Below are 22,458 nucleotides of genomic sequence, written 5' to 3' on the forward strand. Positions count from 1 at the left end.
GCAGAGAGGGAGAAGCAGGCAGAGGGAGAAGCAGGCTCCATGCAGGGAGCCCGATGCGGGACTCGATCCTGGGTCTTCAGGACCACATCCCAGGCTGCAGGCAGCACCAAACCGCTGCGCCACCGGGGCTGCCCTGCCATCATTCTAATAACGGAAGTTATCAGAATGCTTGTGCCTAGTGCTAACTGCCCTGATCCCTGCCTTGGCTCTTGGCTTCGTTAGAGGTTGAATCTGCAGCTACAGTAATTGCCACTGGAGGGCTCCACTCATGACCCTGTAAGGAAGCTTCCAGAAATAAGGGTGCCCTAGATGTTCCATCTCAGTATCTTAGTTATGGATTCTATGGGCACTGTGCCCATCTACCCCTCATGAGTACGTGTTGCCTGTACCAATTCAGATCTGCTCCTCAATGTGACCATGATTCCAGGCAACAGGGGGAGAGAATGTAGATAAAGCCCAACTAATAACACTCTGTTTGAATCTGCATCTTCATGTCCCCCCTTCAGAGACTTCATTAAGCATTAATATCAGGAAGGAAAATTTGGAATGTTTAAATTACTTAATCTGAGTCAATTTGAGTCTCTTTGGATGGCATTTTCTTGATTGGCTTTATGACCTTTTTCTAGTAAACTTTCTAAATCTGGACATTTCCTATCAATACGTACAGTGTGAAAGCACATTCCACTCAGATCCTCAGCTACCCAGGGGGAAGAAGGCACATCTTTGTTTCCCTGCCCCTCATTCATAACTGCTTTTCCTGATAATCTGAGCACGGCTCATGGTAGTATACCCTAAGCCTCAGAGTTAAAGTTGTACTTTGTAAGTGCTCAATGATTTTTTTTCCCCGTTTCTTTATTTTGAAGCATTTGAATGATCGTCATTACACTTCATGTTCTGAACTTGATTTAAAGTGGGGGAAAATGTGTAAACTGATCACAGACTTTAAACATACAATTGAGCTATAGCTCATAAATAAATAAAATAAGAATGGAATTAAAAGATAATGTTAGAGTTGCTCAAAATACTGTTATTAAAAAGAGTATCGATTTTTATTTTCATTCTTAACAGAGGAATTGTAGTACATGGTCGGGGAGAGACATCACAGGGAAATGACAAGCATGAGACTGATCTTCATTCCTGAGGAACTGTGCCTTCATCAACCCAAGGAGCCATCATCAGATGCAGAGCTGTGCACAGGTCCTTCAGGTACATACAGGTTTTGAATTTCCCTTTGCAAAGTAAGATACAAAAGCAAAGCAGTTTTCCCTCCAATTTTTTTTTCAAAGATCTCATCCCTTTACTTGAGAGAGAGAGAGAGAGAGAGAGACAGAGACAGAGACAGAGAGAGAGAGAATATGAGCAGGGGGGAAGGGCAGAGGGAGAGGGAGAAACAGACTCCCTGCCGAGCAAGAAGCCCAATGTGGGGTTGATCCCAGGACCCCAGGATCATGACCTGAGCCAAAATCAAGAGTCAGATTCTTAACTGATTGAGCCACCCAGACACCCCTACCCTAAAACTCTTTGAATCTTGGTCTCATAATCCTCATCTTGCTGTGTCTACCTAAAGTATCACATCATGATCTTCACTGAGTCCTAACCAAGTACCCCCATTCCATACCAGGCAAACAATAAACTCAGCTTTACCCTAGCAACGGTTGTTCTGATGATATTTCGGAAGCAGCATTCAACAGGCTCAGCTCCTGAAAGACTTCTTTGCAGGAGCAGTGGAATTCCAGACTCCTTCATCCTCTGCCAAGATGCACAGGGTACCCTTGCTCCAGGCTCCTCAACCCAGGAGGTTCCCTCTTACCCCCAGATACCATGTGGGGGTGTGGCTCTTTCAGAGGCTGGCAGGAATCATTCCAGTGGGTTTCATCTGTGCGGGAAGAATTGGCCCACTGGCCCACTGTATAAACCGTCGCCTCTGAATGCCATTCCTGGAGATGGAGGATTGCTGAAGACCCAAGCCCATTGTTAACCACTTTCTTATTTAATTATTATTCAAGTGTGCAGCAGATGCACTCCAGGGCAGTGACTGCTGGGGCAAGGTCATTTTTGAATAAGAGGAGAGTTCAGATGCAGTTGACTTTTTGTTCAGGCAGAAATGTTATTTTCTAACACATTATTATCATCTCTTATATCTCTAGTATTACCCTCAAATGTTTCCATGTTTTGTATGATTACTATCTCTACAGACACTTGGAAGAATGCTGATTTTGCATCCCAGCTGAAGATGATAAAATATTTACCATCTCTCTCTGTCTCTCTCTCTCTCTCTTTGTTACAGCTAATTCAATATAAGAAAGAAGACTTGCTTGGGAACGACTGAGTGCTCTTGGCTTTGCTTGCTGACCATTTCCTCTACCAGCTGGAAATACAATGCCCCATTAACACTAACCATGCCTACTTGTCCAAACAACATTCTGGCTGCTCGTAACAATTGGCACAGATGCTGAAAGGTTTGTTAATGTTTTTCAGATCCCCAAACATGTAGCATATATTTATGCTCCTTGCAATTGGTTTTGCTTCAGTGGCCCTGGAGGTGTTTATGGATACTGGCATGCTAAATATCATCAATAAAAAGTTTATTTTTTGGAAAAAAAAATCTCAATTATAAGTTCTTCATTTTGTCCAAAAAAATACTTTCCTGGTATTTTTCTCTTTTTTATCATCACAGGTAGGTGGAGTGAATCATTACATTGTATAAAACTGCTGCTAAAGTGTTTCCCTGGTGAGAAAAGCCAACTTACGTACTAATGTCCTTGTCCCTCCTGACTAGTTCTCATCAGGATGCATCTGTCTACCACTCGCCATAGACGTCTTTATGGTGTTTTTGCTTCCTCTAATATAAAAGAAGACACTGAAGTACTCTAGAACCCGGCCACCTACATCAGTTTGTGGGGGGTCCTTCATGATTTACTATGGTGCCTCATTACTGTTCTGAATATTTCTCAATTATACTCAAAATGCAAAGCTATCACCAGATGGCAGAAACAATAGGCCCCAAATGGAGTCACTTTTGCTAAAGCCCCATGTCAGCAAATCAAGACTTAATACCAACTGCAGTTTCAGCCTTTAACCAATGAATGTGACCTTTAACCAGTCAATCTGGACTTACCTGGTCAGAGCTAGCGAGGTAACCTGCTAAGCCCCTCTCTTCCCCCAAAGGAAGGTGATCTTGCTGAAACAATCCACTCTTTGCTAGAACAACTTCCTTGCTTCACCTCGTTCTGCCTACAGAAGTCTTTCATTTTGTACAGCTCCTCAGAGCTCCTTTCTATCTGCCAGATGGGATGCTGCCCAATTCATGAATCACTGGATAAAGCCAATAAGATCTTTAAATGTACTCAGTTGACTTTCTATTTTTTTAAACAGTGGGAACAGAGAAAGAAAATGACCTCTTCTCATCCTTTTCCTAAATGGAGAAAAGTTAATCAAAACTTGGAGCTTATTAAAGGCCATTTTCATTTGAACAGCCCACTGAGTGTCAGTACCTTTTACATCTTGCCCTGCTCGGACTTCCACTTTGGACTCTGTTGAATGGAAAATTGTGGAACTTTAGAACTAAAGGAACCCAAATGCTTTCACTATATGTCTCATTCATAGATGAGATAGAGCTTCAGTGACCTATGAGAAGTCCTTTAGGTCCCCAGCTACCTTTTCTGATCTACTTGCACAAGCACACTTCTTTTTTTTTTTTTAAGGTTTTATTTATTTAATAGAGAGAGAGAGAGGGAGAGAGAGAGAGACAGAGATAGAGGCAGAGACACAGGGAGAGGGAGAAGCAGGCTCCATGCAGGGAGCCTGACATGGGACTCCAAGGTCTCCAGGATCATGCCCTGGGCTGTAGGCGGCGCTAAACCGCTGAGCCACCTGGGCTGCCCCACAAGCACACTTCTTGTAGAACTTCCTAGGATGTGTCAGAATCACAAAGACATGCAAAAACCACTAATCTCTACCAGGCCAGGAAATAGCCTGCTTGCATCAGAGACAATCAATCAGTGGTAAAACCACCCAGTGCTGTTTCAAAAGTAAGCAAGGACCTGCAGTGGGCTCCAAGATAAGGACCCCAAGACTCCAGGCAATTTATATTGTTCTTGAGCTCCAGGAGCATGCCCAGAGCCCCTTCCCCTTGTCTGACAGCTACCTCTGCTTCACTATACCATCAGGCTCCTAAAAGGAGCACAAGCTTCATTAACATAACATAGGATGAATGTATAGTCATGTTTTCTAAGTATGTCTACGCAATCTGTGACTGTCTTTCCAAGTGATGACAAAGCTCCTCTTTCTGAATGTTCATCCTCAATTTTATTTTATTTTATTTTATTTTATTTTATTTTATTTTATTTTATTTTATTTTATCCTAAACTTTAAATAAAAAGAACCTGCTCATGCAGAACCTGCTCATGCCTGCTTGGGGGGAGGGGGGTGGTGGTCTTAGTTTTGGAAGTTATTCCCTGTGATCTCCTTATTTGCTGCAAATGAAGTTTTCTTTGTGTGACAACTCCCCCTGGGGTAGTCTCCACTTGGAATTCACCAAGGAGCAAACTCACATTAGTTCAGTTACAGAAGTTTCCACCAGCTGAGAGGAGGAAATAGAGAGCCTTTGGCAGAAGAAACAGAGAGAGGGGAATAGAGGCTCTCAGGTGAGGTCCTGGCTTCACCCCCCAGGCCTGAAATCCCAAGTTTCAGGTGGATTGAGGAGGAAGCTGAAGGTGGATGTCACCCCTCTGCCCACATGAGGCCAAAGGAAAAATGTAGAAATGGCCACAAGGGGTGCCCAGCTGGCTCAGTGGGTGGAATGTGTGACTTGATCTTGGGATTTTGCCACATTGGGCATGGAGCCTACTTGAAAATAAAACCTTAAAAGAATAGAATAGGCATGCAGAGGGCACCTGCTATGTCATCAAGTCTCCTGTAGCTCCCATGTGTCCCTGATGTTTGGAGGGTGTGGAAAGGTGACAGCTAGCTGACAGGGTTGGAGCAGGGTCCAGCAACAAGTGGGGAAGTGACCCCATAGCAGGGGCTGCAAAGACTTTCCAGGCTTCCTAGGCTGGGCATCAAGTGAGAGGTGCCACCAGACTGCTGGGATCTATAGGGCTGGCAAGAGCCAAATTCAGGTTTGGTCAGCCTTGAAGGGGCCAAATGCCCAAGGAGCAATCCTACCTGGCTTGTACTGTGAGGAGAGGTTCCAAGTTACATGAGCAGAGATCCTCAGCACAGGCAGTGACAGGTAGTGTCTGATGCCCAAAGACAAGAAGGACAGTGTCCCCTGTCAGATGAAAGCATGCGGTCCACCCCTGCCACCTGGACACAGCTTAGGAAGGAGGAAGAAGGGGCCTCTAGGAAGAAGGGAGAAAATTCTGGTAGGGAATTTGAACATTAAATTTGACTGAATATTTATCCCAAGGAGACTGAAATTATCTAGAAAAGACCAGAAACATGAATTAGCAAGATCAAGTTTATTTTTTTCCCCTTCCTCTTTCTTACCAGGATGGTATTCATTTTAGATAATACAGAAATTTACATTTTCTTACACTATTTTAATATACTTTAAATGCTTCTTGTTCTCTCAGTTCTGTCCAGAGCAAGCATTTTGTTCTCTGTTGGATTATGTGTGTGTGTGTGGGGGGGGGGGAGGGAGCATGTCACAACATGGGGATAATACTGTGATAGCTTGTGGCCTTCTGGGTACTGAATCCTCATCTCCATTACTTCCCCAACACACACATTAGGCTTATGCTCAGCTCATTGACCCAGTTCTTGAGCCACCCCTTCAGAGGGCAAAGCATGTGATTGCCAGCCTCAGTTCATTCCCTACTTATCGGAACTGGATTCATGGTATCTCCAAAGACCTGCAATGGGTCCCTCCTGCTTCTGAGTGGCAGCACTTTCTAGGGCTCTTCTTGTCCTATCCCTCAGTCCGTGATCCTCCCTCCTCATTCCAACCAGTTTTAGTTTTCTTCTCTGTTAGTCTAGTCCTCACCAGGACTCAAGCCTTGCAAAAAACCCAAATTCTTTTGATAAGAACCCAATCTCCTGCTTGGTTCTTTCCAGCCAACTCCTCCCTTTTCTGGAGAATCACTCCTGTTTCTTCAATCTTTTATAAATAACCATTTGCCCAAACTGCTAAGGCCTCTGACTCCCTCACTTCAAAATCTGGGTAGCAGTAGGGTTCACCTATGTCAATTTCCCCATCCTGCCTGAGCCCTTCTCAGGAAGTGGAAATGGGCCCTGGCTCACATTTCTATGACCCCCGACCGACAGCAAAGTGGGTCGGGAGAGACACTTAACCCAACCAAGGCAATCAGATGCCTTCCCCTGAGAGTATGTGTACCTCAAAGACTCCAGGTAGGCCCTGCTGGGCACCTGATGGATACTACCTAGAGCTGGTTTTAAGGGCCTGCTCATGTAACTCACAGTGGAGTCTAGGCAACTGACATTTGCTTGAGCTCTACAGCTCTAAGTTTACACTTTTAAGGAGGCTCCAGAGGGTGGCAGATGAGTACTCTGCTCATGCCAGACAGGTGTACAATGCCACACCTGTCCCTCAGTTACCCTGGGGAATAACTCTGAGTTGCAAGGGGGCACTGGGCTCAGTGAGATGGCCCTGCAGATCGCCAGACCAGCCAAGTACAGAACCTCGTTAGACTTATACACATATACGAGTGAAACGCTGAGTTTGGAGACAGGAGACTTAGCCACACCTGAGCACAACTTGAGTAGGACTTTGTGGTTTATAATCTTCTACTTCTGCCAGTCAGGATAATGTTACTGATCTTCACTATACATTCTTTTTTTTTTTTTTTTTTAAGATTTTACTTATTTATTCATGAGAAACATACACAGAGTGAGGCAGAGACACAGACAGAGGGAGAAGCAGACTCCTCACAGGGAGCCCGATGCAGGACTAGATCCTCAGACCTGGGGTCACAACCTGAGCCCAAGGCAGACACTCAATGGCTGAGCCACCCAGGCATCCCTTCACTATACATTCTGATGGATATTCTGTCTTCTAGCTCTTTTAGAAAAGTAAAATTTTATTTAGCCAAACAGTGTCTGTATCTGATCTTTCCATTAGACCAGGTCACTCCCTGTTGATGCAGAGGTTGTAGAGCACTCCAATGGGACGCGGTGAAAACCTGGAGCTGTTTTTGTGGACATTGCTGCTATAAACATTGGGGTGCAGGTGTCCCACTGTTTCACTGCATCTATATCTTTGGGGTAAATCCACATCAGTGCAATTGCTGGGTCGTAGGGCACCGCAATGTTTATAGCAGCAATGTCCACAATAGCCAGACTGTGGAAGGAGCCTCGGTGTCCATCAAAAGATGAATGGATAAGGAAGATGTGGTCTATGTATACAATGGAATATTACTCAGCCATTAGGAACGACAAATACCCACCATTTGCTTCAACGTGGATGGAACTGAAGGATATTATGCTGAGTGAAGTAAGTCAATTGGAGAAGGACAAACACTATATGGTCTCATTCATTTGGGGAATATAAAAAATAGTGAAAGGGAATAAAGGGGAAAGGAGAGAAAATGAATGGGAAATATCAGGGAGGGTGGCAAAACATGAGAGACTCCTAACTCTGGGAAATGAACAAGAGGTGGTGGAAAGGGAGGTGGGCGGGGGTTGGGGTGACTGGGTGATGGGTACTGAGGGGGGCACTTGACAGGATGAGCACTGGGTGTTATGGTATATGTTGGCAAACTGAACTCTAATTTAAAAAAAAGAAAAAAATAAAGAAAGAAAAGAAAAGAAGAAAAGAAAGGAAAAGAAAAGAAAAGAAAAGAAAACCCAGAGCTGTTTTTATTATTCTTGCCAAAGGTTCATGATGGAGGCCAGCTCCACATGCAGGAGGATGGGACAGGTGCTGGGATGTGGCCAGGCAAACACCATCTTCTCTGGGATAGAGAGAAGACAAGGCTGTGGTGGGAGCTCCAAGAGCTCTACTGCCTCATGAGGCCCCACGGAGGGGCTACTCCTTCCTGTCCCCAGGTCCCAGGCAGCCAGCTCTCGGGGAGTCTGTACAACTTCCCTAGCCTTTGGCATCATGGAGAGTAAAGGGAGCTGTGTTGGCTGACCTTTGAGTGTGCAGTGAAGCCGTCCAGAAACCCTGAGAGAGAAATGGATTTTTGAACTCACTGGCTTTGAAGACTCCATCTGCCACCTGCCCTGGCAAGGTCAGGGTGTGCTGGATGCAGCCTGGAGGCAACTGCCAGACCTCTGCAGGGGTCGGGGTTCAGTCCTAACCTGGTCCCTCAGCCCCCAGCAGTGAAGAGCCTCTGGCAGGTCAGCCTCCCTTTATACTAAATCCTACCTACCCCATGTCTTCTCTCTTCCCTTTCTCTCATTCATTCATACACACGCATATGTGTACACACACACACACACACACACACATACAGAACTGGGATTTAGTTGCTGTTTTTGTTTTAAAGCAGAAAAATGTAAAGGTTCTTAGAGAGTACAAGGAGAGGGGAGAAGAAACAGAATTTAAGCACCTGCACCTACGTCCAGTCACGTCTCAAGTGACCCCTCCCCCCAATCCGTTGGGGGCACTTCCAACCTCCCTTTTACTCTCTGTGACAATTATGGATGATAGGACCATGAGGACACACAGCAGTCCCTCACAATGTGCTACATACAGAATAACGACCATAATGGAGAACCTCACTTAGTGCTTATTATGTGTTGCCATGGTGCTCTCACCCTTGGGAGACAGTTGCTGTTATGGCCACTTTGCAGATGGGAAAACTGAGATTCAGAAAGGGAAAAACAAACAACTTGCAAGTGGCAGCACAGGGATTTGAACCCAGGTCCATTCAGTTCCACAGTGAACACCTCTACCTTATGGCTCAGCCTCCTGCCACTTCTGTCCTTAGAGCTGTCATGGTGACTCCCTCAATCCTGCTTGTCATCTCCTCTGGTACCAGTGTCCCAATTCTGCTAGCTGCACTTTATTTTTGAAAGGTAAAGTATTGCTTCCATTCTCAGGATGGATGTGTGGAGCCCTGGGTACATACTTCAAAGAGACGAAGCAACTGGGCAGAGACAGTTGCTTGCCCCTCACATGGGTGCTCCAGCATGTTGTTCTGCTGCAGCAGTTGAGAAACTACTGGTGTGCCAGCTGGAGTCATTCTAGTTGCTGCAAAAGACAACTCCCAAGTTTCGGAAGTTTAACCCTAAAAACATCGATTTCTCACTTACATAGCTGTCATACACACATTTGCAAAAAGCCAAGTGCTCAGGGTTTAGGGAATATCTCCTAGGTGAGTAAAGTCAGACAGTGTTTTTTCCTTGGCAGTGAAGGAAGCTCCCAAAGCCCGCTTTCTACACTTCCTGTCGGGTACCATGCATGCGCTGCCAGTTGGGCCCAGCGTGCAACGCACCACCCATCCTTACTTCCCAGCAAAGGGCATTGAGAAGGAGTGGCTTGTGCACTGAATCGGGGCTCCTGTCTCAGCCTTACACCAGACCCCTAAACCTCACTCCTTCCCCATCCTGTGTCCTAAGAAGCAGAGAGCTCTGTGACACTCCAGATTATAAGCAAGAATTATAGTCAGCAGTGACTCACCAGTGTGCAAAAAGTCTATTACAACTGCTCTGATGGCCACTGCTACTGACAGACTCAGGTGGTATAATAAGCCCACACGTGGACTCCTTTGAGAGCTCCACGAGAAGCGGAAGAAGCAAGGGGCAGTTGGGTCAGTTTCCATCTCTCAGCTACTTCTCAGGTGCTTCCCAGGGACTGTGGGTCTCCCTTAGGGATTAATTTTGAGTCCAGGAAAGAAAGAGTCCTGGCTTCAATGGCTCAGGGGCAAAGGTGTCCTCAGGGACCTGTAAATGAGGGGGCCCTAGGTGCTGCTCAAATACACCCAGAGGCCCTGAAGCTTAGATCAATCCATAAGGCCCATACTACTCTTCTCCTTTGGCATCACCTCCAACAAAGGAAAGACTGTCCCTTCCTCCCCAGGCCTGCTGCCTCTCCACAGCCGCCCCGCATGTCAACTTCAACCTAAGGCTCCTGACTCTCAGTGGCAGCAGGTCTCACACTGACAAGGCTCTTGCCTTGGCCTCTCAGGATGGCTTTGCAGGGAGCAGAGCTGCCTGGTCTGGGAGAATAAGAGGGATGTTCCCTGCCTGGAAGTCATGCTCCCTGGAGTCCTGGGTCTTGGGGGCTCACTTCCTTTCACTTACCAAGAGCAGGAGGTGAGAACACTTCTTGGGCAATCTCACCTCCTTCCTCTGTGCGCTCCTGCAGCACCTACTGTGGGTTTAAGCCTATGACCGTACATTTTAATGATTAGTTTGCATGCCTTCTTCTGCCTCCCTTGTGGTCTATAAGTTCTTCAGGGGAAGGCTGCTTATTCACATCTATTTTCTCACAAATGTGACCTAGTGAATGCAATTTGTTTTTGAGAGAATGAGTCAGTAAATAAAAATGAGAATGGGCCAGTGGGGGATGCATAAAATGAGAAGTAAGTGATGGGCGGAAATGAATGAACATGTGCGGCAGAATGATGGCCCACCGTATGCAAGTATTCACTCCTCTCTTCTTCCTTGCACACAGAACCCTGGTTTTTAGTTGGGCATATTTCCAACGAACAAAAGAATCCATTTCCCATATGTGGCCACGTGACTGTTCTATGACTAAGTTAAATATAGGTAGATGTGTTGAACAAGACATCAAGGAAAATCCTTTCAAAGAAAATGTGTGTGCTTTTGTCTTTTGCCTTTTTCAACTTTTCTGTAACCTGGAAGATTTGTGATGGTTGGAGCTTAGCAGCCATGTTATTCAATGAGGTAACCTCAAAACAAAACCAAACCCACAAACCCATACTCGGGCAGTGAAGCAGAAAGACAGAAGTCTAGGTCTCTATTGATCAGAGAGCCACTATAACACCCAGACTGCCTTCTTCTGGACCTTTTTTTAGGTAAGAGGGAGAGAAATTTCCATTGCATTTTTTTTTTAAATCACATGTAGTTGAGTCTGCTACTAATCAGCTTGTCCAGAATCATAGGTTAATGCTAGAGCCAGTCCTGGAATCCAGGCTTCCTCCCTCCCAGTCTCCAGTTCTTTCTGATGCTACACATAAGTCACCATATGGCAACCTGAAACTCCACACTCATCCAGATCTTGCAGATACCTTCCAAATGTCAACCCAAAGCCAATAAACAGGGAATCAGAAAATCCTGATCATTTTTGAAGATAATCAAAGTGAGGGATGAGTGATCCATGTTTAAAACCTACTAGACAGGTGGGGCACATAGATTCAACCTCAGATTGAATGCAATTTCCAACAGTCCCAGGAAAGGCAACCAGAGAAACCCGTCAGTGACCACAGAAACTGGTACACTCACACTTTTGGTGGCTCCTGCATTTTAACAGCAAAGCATAAAATGGAACATGTGGGAATAGGGTCTCACCTCCACCAGGGAATGCCAGTGTGCGATGGGCTTCCGAGGATATGACAACATTTCACTCCAGTGGTCTCTGCCCAGCCTCTCAGCTTCGTTGCCTACTTGACACACGCCGATGATCTCATTATGACCTACACTGTGAAAATGGCCCACAATAATTTTTGCTTAAAATTTTGGTATGCAACAGTAACAACTACTCAATTAAATGAGTGGGAATTAGGGAAAGGGTGGTTTTTTTCATTCCCTCATTTAAAACTACAGGACCAGCATAACAGGTAATAGAACTTGGGATCCAATATTGTACTTGGTGGTACAGAGAGGAGGAGCAGAGTATGGCCATTATACATCTCAGCTTTTGTCACACTGGCATGGCTTGGCTTGTTCTTGATGCCTGCTAAGGATGACTCTAATTCTAGAACTAGGCTGACCTCTAGGTCTTCAAACCTATATACCAAAGAGGAGACCATCTGAAAGGAGTTCCTTGCATTAATGGCTGCTCAAATTCCCATAAGAGGCAACCAAGTATGGATAAGGGAGAAGTGCTGTGGAGGGCAGCTGTGATATTGAGCTTATAAAGAGGGCAGGGTGGAGATAGCTCCTGGGTCTTCTTGCAACCCCTCTCTTCAGAGAACATGTGTTCTCATGCCCTACCCTCTTTCCTTCCAAGCCCATCTGTGCTTCTTTGATCCAACTTGATTTCCCTACTATAGAAAGATAATTTCACCTGTGTAACATTAGGGTTAATACTTCTGAAACTTTCCCTGGGTATGTCCCTGCCTCAGGACAATTTGTCCTCCTTAGCAGTTTTTGGTTAGAAGTCATCTGCATACCTATAATGATAGGACCCATCCTTTAACTCTTTGGGATCCAAACTCATGGACTTTCTTTTCCCTTCCTGCAAAGATGAATGGTTTTTCTACTTATTTGTTTGTAGGAAATAAGAGTGCGACATGGGTGGGGGAGAGTGAGGGATATTCGAGTCTATGCTCATTAAAATCAGTTGCATGCAGAAGCCCCATGAATTCTGCTATGGATTTTTCCAGGCAGATTCATGAGTTTACTGAGAATTGAATTGAAGCAGAGCTCATATAATCAGATTTGTCGATGCGGGAAACTTGGCAATCACTTGAAAAAAGCTGGCCTAGGTTTCCACGGTTGGTGGGCAATGGCCCCTCCTGTGGCCTGACACTATTGGTGTTGCATTTCCTGCAGGGAAGACAGGATGAGGTCTATCGCTGGATGTGGGCTGTCACACCCATGGGCAGCTGAGCCAACCCATGGGCTCCCTGCGTTGGAAAATGGGTCTGCTTGACCTAGGCATCAGCTAGAAAGAGTGTTCAGGGAGCTGAAGCTGACTTACTGACATTTCAGGGGTATGTGGGAAAACTCGTGGCTACAAATAATATTTGTAAGATTCTATCAGAAGTCAGAATGATTTTTTATAATTGTGCCCAGACCACGTGGGAGGTTTCCAATTAAAAAGAGACTGCATTTCAGTCTAATGACTGGTTTAACATGTCTAATTCCCTGTTGGTACTTCCTTTGCATATTAAAATGACTGTTTTTCAAATCTGTCCTTTAAATACACAATTGGCTACAATGCAGGCTATAAATATCTCTTCTGTGCTGTATTAATTAGAAAGTCGAGCATCTTATACATTTTAATGTACCCTGTCATCCATACTGATTCTAGCATTTTCAAGAGAACATTTCTGTTTGCTTTCAGACTTAAGTGGATGGAAATGATCTTTATTAAACACATTGAGAGAAGGGAAAAAATAACAGAGTTATGTATTTAGAAATGCAGCTAAAGGAATCACTCTTCTATTTTGAGTGGAATCTTCCCAAAAAGGCCAGGCAGGATTGCACGGGAGAATATTAAGAGCGGTGGGGCCACGGTTTTCCAGGCTGAGATTCTGGGGAGTGTGCAGGGCAAGGGAAGGGATGAGGCTGGGAGGTGGGGAGGGCAGGGAGGGTGGGGAAGGAGAAAGAAATGAAAAGGGGGAGAGCAAACCACTACAGCAAGGTTTGGAAAATGTTGGCTCCTGGTCAGTCAGCTTTCCCCATGGGGCTCATCTGACTCGGTTCCCATAGCATGGGACCCCAGCTAAGAGTCTGTGGCCACACGCCCCCTCTGCCCTCCCTGCCCTGACCATGGAAGAGCCACCCTGAGAGAGAGCTCCAGGCATCTCACCGGTCGTAGTCCATGACGGCTATGGACAAGTGGATTTGGTCAATGTTCTCGGGGGGGACGTCAAAGACTATGGCTTCGTTGTAAACAGGATTCAGAGTGTTCCTCTTGGTGGATGTTTTCCTCTTCTTCAGTCGTCTGCCATCACACATCAGGGACACTTTCACGTAGGGATCTGTACAACCATGAGAAGCAGAAAGGATAAATGTGAGGATAAATGTGGATCTGGGGGCCAGTTTCATCACGGCAGAGCTCCACGGACTGTGGGATGCAGAACTCCCTTACCTGCCTATCGATGGGAGTTGAGGATTTTAATTAATATGATGCCTGGGCCGTGATGAGAGTTAGGATAATTAAGACATTCATTCAAGAAAAAGCAAAGGACTCCTCAAAGTGTGTGGAATTTAAAGATACTGTGAAAACATCTGTTACCGAATAAGAAAACATTCCAGCTCTATGCAAGACCTGCCTGGCTTCCATGGGAAGAGACATCAAGGTGTTCCAAAGCAGGGGAAATGGGCTGCAGGCCTCGACTCTGGGCCACCCCAGAGACTCTTTCCAAACATTAGGTCTTTAGGAAAGGGATGGACAGGATATCTAGATGACAGGGAGACTTGGGGGAGAGCAGGGGCCTCGAGCCCCAGAGCTGCCTGCAGCTGCAAGGAAAGGAAGGCCAAAGACTTGCCTGCGGTGCAACACGTGCACAGGGTGACAGATGACAAGGCTGGTCTCTGCTTCCAGTGGGACTTTCTGGTTCCACCTCACTATCCTTCTGCTCAGTGGGTGGGTTCTCTCTCTTTACCTGCATAACCATGCACTGCCCTGACTCCCCGTATACCGTCCAGGAGGGACTCAGAAGGGGCCACATCTTTTTTTCTCTTGGAAAAATACTGGAGGACACTAAACAGGATATATTGCATCCAATATACTTTGGTTTCTGTGATCAATAGCCAGTGGACTGGGTGTTTTAGGACCGTATTTTGAGAGCCCCTGCAGAGGCTGCTTATGAACTTATATTGAAAGAACTGCACGTTGGGACATTTTTGGTTTAGGGTTTCGAATTTAAGTGTACATGCTTGATTCACTGGTAATACCAAATTATACAGCTCATTGATGGGCCTTTTTTGAGGATATAAGATTGTTTTCAATCTTCCATAGGCCTGAGATGGTAACTGTTTACGTCTGAGGAAGGACCCAGTTAGATAAGCTGTATCAGCATGTGCAAACTATAGGATTAACTTACAATCATAGTGAAGAAGACCTAAGAGAGAATAATAATGATTATTCACATTAGATAGCATTTAGTATGTGCCAGGTACTATTCTTACAATTTTATATGCATTAACTTATTTAATCTTACAACAAGGAGATGAGCCAGATACTGTTATTACTCTCATTTTACAGAAGGAGAGTCTAAAGTGCAGAGAGGTTAAGGGACTTGCCCAAGGTCACACAGCCATGAAGTCTAGCACTGGGACTGAACCTAGGTAGTTTGGTTCCATGCACCTCGTTACTCTACTAGAGACTTCATAAGCACTACATTAGAAGCCTATGAGGAAGTCCGAATTTGAGAATGTCCCACCTGATGCTCCTGTTATGTCCATTGCCTTTAAATTCCTTGCTTTTATAATGGTAATGGTCAGCCTGCCAGCAGTTGGAAGATAGCAGAGGGAAAACATCAACTCTCCAAGATCCACATTGTCCTGTTGAGAAAGCACAAACTTATGCATTAGAAAGTGTCCTGAAAAAAAAAAAAAAAAAAAAAGAAAAAGAAAGTGTCCTGAGCCTGGTCTGTACACGGATCAGCTGTGGGGCAGCCCTGGAAGGGATAGCACTTCTGCTCATCTTGTGAGTCCCCAGTATCTCTCCCTTCATGTCAGTCACACGGAGAGGAACAGGTGCTTGGACTTGGGGGTCCCTGCCCCCAAGGAACTACAGCGCCTGCTCAGATGGCAGGGCTATGGAGCCACGCACGGCCTCTACCACTCTCTAGCTGGCAGCTTGCAGCCCTGCTCAGCCTCACATGGGTCCCCGCAGTCCTGAATGCAGCCCCCAGGGATGAAGCCCCCAAAGCCTCAACTCTTCTCCACAGAGTCCCCCATGTGGCTCCATTCACAGTCCCACCACAATCCCCCAGGGTCCCCAGGACAAAGCTGCCTGAAGAGCTGCTCTATAGGTGTGCACAGCCCCACCAACAGCCCAGACATGCTCTGCACACAGCCCCACACTGCCTCCTGCAGCGTCTCAAACAGCTCCCCATTCAGTCCCTCCTTGCTTCCTCTAGAGCTTCCCCATAGTTTTTCCCACAGGCCCCACATCAGTCCACAAAGTCCTTCAGATAGTCAGCAGCCATATACCTCCTTCCCTTACAGCCCTACATACGCCCCAACACAGGACTGCCATACTTCCACACACTCCTGCAAACACTGCACCCCCAAAACACACACTGGTGCATGCATGTGCGCACACACACACACACACACACACACACAGACACAACCCTCCACCCACCAGAGCACTGCACACAAACTGGTCATATACTATGTGTGTAGGCCAACATACAGTTCTGCTCTATCCTGAAATACTTAGTCTCTACCATCTGGCTCTAGACAAGCACTCTGCAGAAGGCTGAGAGTGGCACCCCTTGACCCATATGTGCCATTCACAGTCCTAGACACACCCAGACATTCACTTGGCCCTGTCCAGCCTCAGATAGAGCCCTGTGTAGGCTCCACACAGGGAGAGGGGTGATGACCCCCTACTGCTGGCCTCGGGGCCTCCCACCTGGCTATACTTCTTACTTTCTCTTGGTGTGTCCCATGAGGAGCCCTTGCTTCCCTGCTCTGAGGAACACATCTCCCCAGGCAGTGTGCAGTGGTTCAAATAGGTGATTCTCTTCCACCTCTTTAGCCCAAGGAGAGTGTTATTAGAAAGGGGGGAAAAAGCCAGTTCATTTAGTTTCAATTTCTGTGATACCTAATGCTATCGAGCTGGGTGCCTGTGTCTAATTAATACAGTTTCATACTGACAATGCTCTGGGGAGTCTGGGTTTTGCCCTCAACATCCACAGCCTCCCCTCCCCTCCTCCATTCGCCAAGGATGCTTCTATTTTTAGAAGCAAAGATTCAGTTCTGGAAGGTGACCTTGCCCAACCTCCCTGCCTTGACCGCTTCTGCAGGATGATGAGGCGAAGGGAATCTGTTTGGTCGCTAAGGCAGATGGATTGCTCTGCATCTTCGTGCATCGCTTGCCTCTTGTAAATAAATGACCTCACTTTGCAGGCAAGGCTTTCCTGTATTCTGAAGCCCGGATCTCAAGAGACCCAGGTAGCTGGTCCTTTCCCTCTGAGGTAGAGTGAGGAGGAGAGACAAGGATTCTACAGGAGAGGGGGTGTCACACGGGGTGGGCACTGGACAGTTTCATGCTGCTGGACTCCCCATTGCAGGACAAGTATGTGGTCTCCCTAAAAAGGGAAGATCTGACCCAGCTTCCTGCTGGTGGTAGAGGAGAAAGAGAAACAACAGCTGTTCCTACAAATTATCTTTTTCCTTCTACATTCCCTCTCTTATTCCTTTGCCCTTTGATTTCTGTCTTTCTTAAGCAAAAAGGCTAAAACACCTGTTCCTCCCTCAGCATTCTGATCACTGCTCCTTGATCACCACCACTTCCTCTCCTCCTGCCCAGAAAATCAGAGTTTGACAAAGTAAAACAGAAGTGACCAAAATCATGCCTATGAAGCTTAATCGTCACTAGCTACAATTCTGGAAGACCTGGGCTTACCCAAGCTCTGTAGGGTTCGAGATGTGCATGCCAGACCCTGCCCTCAAGCCCAGTGCACATACTGAACGTGACGAGTCTGTTACTTTGTGCTAAGTACATTTTTTCCCCAATATAAACCACATTCACAAATACTCATAATATGGCTCTTTGCTCATAATTTAAAAGAAAAAAAATCAAGCTTCAGACCTGGTGATACAGTATTTGAAAAGTCAACTAGGGCTAACATCCACATTTTTACTTAAAACCCCCCAAACCCCAGAAAATTAAAATGTAGTTACCGAGGAGAAAATGCTTGATTTGATTTCCAAGTGCTTTAAAAATAAAAGTTAACATTTTCTAAGTCATGAAAGTAAAAATGATGATAAAATTCAAATATAGAAACTTTTAGTGAAACAGTAATCATCCCCCTTTCTTATGCATATAACATCTATGTCACTCCTATCCTCAGAGTAACACTGTGAATAATCATTATTTTCTTTTCATCCATCCATCCAACCATCCACTCACTCACTTATTCCTTTAGTATTGGCTATGGTTGTGATGGTTGAACATTGCTCTTTCCAGGTGCTGGGAGCTGTTTTTGCAGTGGGGGAACAACAGACACAGTCCCTTAAGGACAGATGGGCTTGCAGGAATATGCAACAGGAGTAGATGGCACCTAATGTTAATTCTACTTTTTCCTCACCTCCTGATGTTGATTTGGGATCAAGAACCTATAGATTCTGATGTTTGCAAACACTCCCTTAAATCAATGGTTCTCAACTAGGAGCAGTGTTGCTCCCCTGGGAGGACATTTGGCACTATCTGGAGAAATTTTTTATTGTTACAACGGGGGAGGCAAGTGTTACTGATATCTTGCAGGTGGAGTCCAGGGATGCTGCTAAACATCCTACAATGCACATGGCAGCTCCTCCCTGTAAAGAATTATTTGGTTCAAAATGTCAATAGTTTCAAGGTTGAGAAACTGCCCTACACAGAAGTGCCTAATATTATTCATAAAAATTCTTCCAGAGTGCTGATAAAAGTCAAATATAAAAGGGTGATGGAGTATTTGGCTTCTTTTTCAGCTTGACAGGAATCAGATATGTAGTGTCACTGGTAGCTGTGTGCCCTGGCGGATACAAGGGGAAAGAAAATGTCATATAAAGAAATGCTTCATTTGCTCCACTTTGTGTAGCCAAGTTCAGTATTGATAGCAAAATGCATTAAGAATTTATAGCAAGTGTGTGTGAATTCTCTACCTGCCAATTTGTAATGTGGTATGTTTACCTATAGTGGTCCATGATAGCTCTAGTTTTTGTCTAATTAGTGCACTTCTGCATTCCTCTTCTTAGGTTCTTCTGGTGAGCAACTTTCCAATTCTATGAAGTTTTAGAACAGCTGCTGCAAAGCTCAGCAAAATATTCATGCCCTTGTCCACTGTTGTCTATTCAGGGATGAGTATAAAACCCAAGCAAGGCCACTTGCAGTCCTCTCTGGGATTGAAAAATTGATACTGAAATGGAGAAATTATCATTTTATTGGGATTACTTGTTGAGATGATATGAGAGTAGGATTGTAAGCTTCTTGTACTGTATATAGCACACATAGTATAATATTGCTTTAAGTTAGGTTGTTTGTATATATTAAAGATGTACACTATAAGCCCACAAGAAATGATTAAAGTATTAAAAGGATTTATAGCTAACACGCCAAAAAAGGAGATAAAATGGATGCTTTAAAAATATTAAATTAATCCAAAAGAAGACAGGAAAAAAAAGGAAAGAGAATAAGATTAGAAGAGACAAATCTGACAGAAATAGAAAACAAATGAGATGGTAAATTTAAACCCACTATTTCCACAAACACATTAAATAAAAATGATTTAAGCATCCAGATAAAATGCAAAGATTGATTCAGTAAAAAAGCAAGACTCAATTTTATGGTCTCTACAAGAAATGTACTTTGAATATAAAGATATAAGTAGATTAAAAGTAAAAGAATAAAAAAAGATATGCCATACTAACACTAATAAAAAGTCTGGGGTGGCTATATTAATATCAGACAAAGTATATGTCAGAGCAATGAATATTACCAGGGCAAAAAGAATTGTTTCATTATCATAAAGGGTCATTTCATCAAAAGCACATGACAATCCTAAATATTTGTGCACCAGATAGAGCACTCTCAAAATACATAAAGCAAAAGATGACTGAATTGTGAGAATAGACAAGCTATAGTTAGAGGTTTGAATACTTGAACAACTCTGTCAACTAACTCAGTGTAACCAGTGGCATTACAAAAGCACTAAACAGCAGCAGAATACACATCCTTTCCAAGGGCACCCAGAACCCAAACAAGAAAGACTATGTTCTGGGCCATAAAACAAGTCTCAAATTTGAGAAGATTCAAAGTATATTTTCTGGCCTCAGTGGAAATGAATTGGAAGTCAATAATAAAAAGGCATCTGGAAAATCTCCAAATATTTTGAACTAACTATCATACTTGTAAATAATCCATGGATCAAAGAAGAAATCAAAAAAAGGAATTAGAAAGTACTTTGAATTGAATTGAAATGAAAACACGATACATTAAAATTTGTGAAATGCAGCTAAAGCAGCAGTTAGGAGGAAATTTATACCACCAAAATGCCTATATTACATAACAAAAAAAGTTCAGATCAATGACCTCAGTTTCCATTCTAAGAATTAAGAAGAAAAAAATAAATAAATGAAAATTAAAAAGATTAATAAAAACAAAGTAAGTAGGGCAACCCGGGGGGTTCAGCGGTTTAGTACCGCCTTCAGCCCCTGGCATGATCCTGAAGACCTGGGATCGAGTCCCACGACAGGCTCCCTGCCTGAAGCCTGCTTCTCCCTCTGCCTCTCTCTCTCTGTCTCTCTGTGTCTCTCATGGGTAAATAAATAAAATCTTTATTTAAAAAAAAAAAACAAAGTAAGTAGAAGAAACGAAATAATAAAGATTAGGTAAAATAATGTAAGATGTATATTTCAAACAATAGAGTACTCACTAAAAAAATTGGTAAAACAAAGCAAGACCTAACTATATATGCTGTCTACAGGAAATCCACTTAAACAATCATGACAAAGATAAGTCAAAAAGACTAAAAACAATTAGGCTATATAAACACTAATCTAAAGAAAGTTTTAGAGGCTATATTAATATCAAAGAAGATTTCAAACCAAGGAACAATACTAGGAAGGGAAGGTTAAATCATCAAGAGGACATAATCTTAAATGTGTATATATTCATCAATAAAAATTCAAAATACATTAAACAAATCTGATAGAATTAAGAGAGGAAATAGGCAAACCCACAAGTAAAGTTAGAGATTTCAACACTGCCCTTTCAGTAATTGATTGAATAAACAAGCAGAAAAGAAGTAAGGATATAAAAGACCTGAGCAATAATATCAAACAGCTTGGCCTAATTGTTATTTACTTTACCCATTATTATTCTATTTAATAACAACAAAATTCATATTCTTTTCTAAATTATGCACAAGTCAAATAAAAAATATAAAGGATATTAAACATTAATTTGAAAGGAATAAAAATGAAAATATAACATATCAAAATTTGTAGGACACAGACAAAGCAGTGCTTATGGGAAAACATACTTACATTTTTGGGATACTTGGATACCTCAGTTGTTTGAGCCTCTGACTCTTGATTTCAGTTCAGGTCATAAGCTCATATATCATGAGATAGAGCCCGGGCATCAAGCTCTGTGCTCAGTGGGGGTCTGCTTGAAGATTCTCTCCTTCTGCCCCTCCCCCTGCTGTTTCTCTCTCACACAAATAAATAAATCTTTAAAAAATGCTTACATTCAAACAGAGGTATCATTTCAAAAACAATGATCTGATCTTCAACTTAGGAACCCAAAAACAAGAGAAAATTGAACACAACATAGATAGGAAGGAAATAATAAATATAAGAGTAGAGAACAATGAAATATAAAAAATGGAAACACCTAGAGGAAAACCAATATCCTAATAAGACTGATCAGGAGCGGGCAGCCTGCATGGCTCAGCAGTTTAGCGCTGCCTTCAGCCCAGGGTGTGGTCCTGGAGATCTGGGATCGAGTCCCATGTCGGGCTCCCTGCATGGGGCCTGCTTCTCCCTCTGCCTGTGTCTGTGGCTCTCTCTCTCTCTCTCTCTCTGTCTCTCTCTGTGTGTGTCTCTCATGAATAAATAAATCTGCTGATCAGGAGCAAAAATTAGGAAATACTAATCATCAATATAAAAAATGGAATTGGGTACATCTACCAGACATATCTACACAGATTATAATTATAGACACTAAAATAATAATAAGGAAATATTATGAACATATTATCCCAATTAATTTGACAACATATATAAAATGAACAAATTACTTGAAAGCCAAAAACTCATACTAAAGGAAAAGATAGATAACCTAATTGTTTTCTTTCCACTAAATAAACTGAAGTCATAGTTAAAAACCTTTTCACAAAGAAAAGTCAAGCCCATTTAAGAAGGAACTAATGCCAATTCTATATAAGCTGTCCCAGAAAACTGAAGAGGTGGGAACATTTCCCAACTCATTATACAAAGACAGCAATATCCTGATACTAAAACTGGACAAAGATATTATAAGAAAACTACAGACTAGCATCCTCATGGACACAGATACAATTATCCTTAATAACATCTTAGCAAACTAAACCCAGCAATATATTAAATAGGAGATATATCCTGAACTAGTGGGATTTATCCTGGGGATGCAAGTTTAGCTTAACACTTGAAAATATTAATCAAAGTAAATCACCATATCAACATACAATAAAGGAAAGACCGTATCGACAAACACAAAACAAACCTTTGAAAAAAGTCAATACCCATTCAGGATAGATGCTTTCAGGAAACGAGCAAGACATCTATAAAATATTACAGTTAACATTTAATTTAATGATGATAGACTTTCTCCCCTAAGATTAGGGAACAAGGCTGGGACATCTGCTCCCACCACTTCTATTCGACACTGTGCAAAAGAGTCCAGCCAGTGAAATAAGGCAGAAATTAAAAACGTAT

General features: G+C 43.6%; 1 protein-coding gene across 2 annotated transcripts in view; it reads right to left on the reverse strand.

Annotated features, from left to right (window-relative positions):
• The window catches only part of SYT9 (synaptotagmin 9), a 193,078-nt gene that overhangs the window by 40,570 nt on the left and 130,050 nt on the right, over positions 1-22,458 (reverse strand). The window contains exons 4-6 of one of the 2 annotated variants that reach the window (XM_055317550.1): positions 15,207-15,327; positions 13,628-13,799; positions 11,440-11,569 (exon numbers count right to left, since the gene is read on the reverse strand). In XM_055317550.1, the coding sequence (XP_055173525.1) occupies positions 11,440-11,569; positions 13,628-13,799; positions 15,207-15,327 (423 nt within the window). Of the gene's footprint in view, positions 1-11,439; positions 11,570-13,627; positions 13,800-15,206; positions 15,328-22,458 lie in introns of those variants that run through there. The other variant, XM_055317551.1, reaches the window with a different exon arrangement.

Source organism: Nyctereutes procyonoides, unplaced genomic scaffold, assembly GCF_905146905.1.
Source record: "Nyctereutes procyonoides isolate TBG_1078 unplaced genomic scaffold, NYPRO_anot_genome, whole genome shotgun sequence".
NCBI classification, from domain to species: Eukaryota; Metazoa; Chordata; class Mammalia; order Carnivora; family Canidae; genus Nyctereutes; species Nyctereutes procyonoides.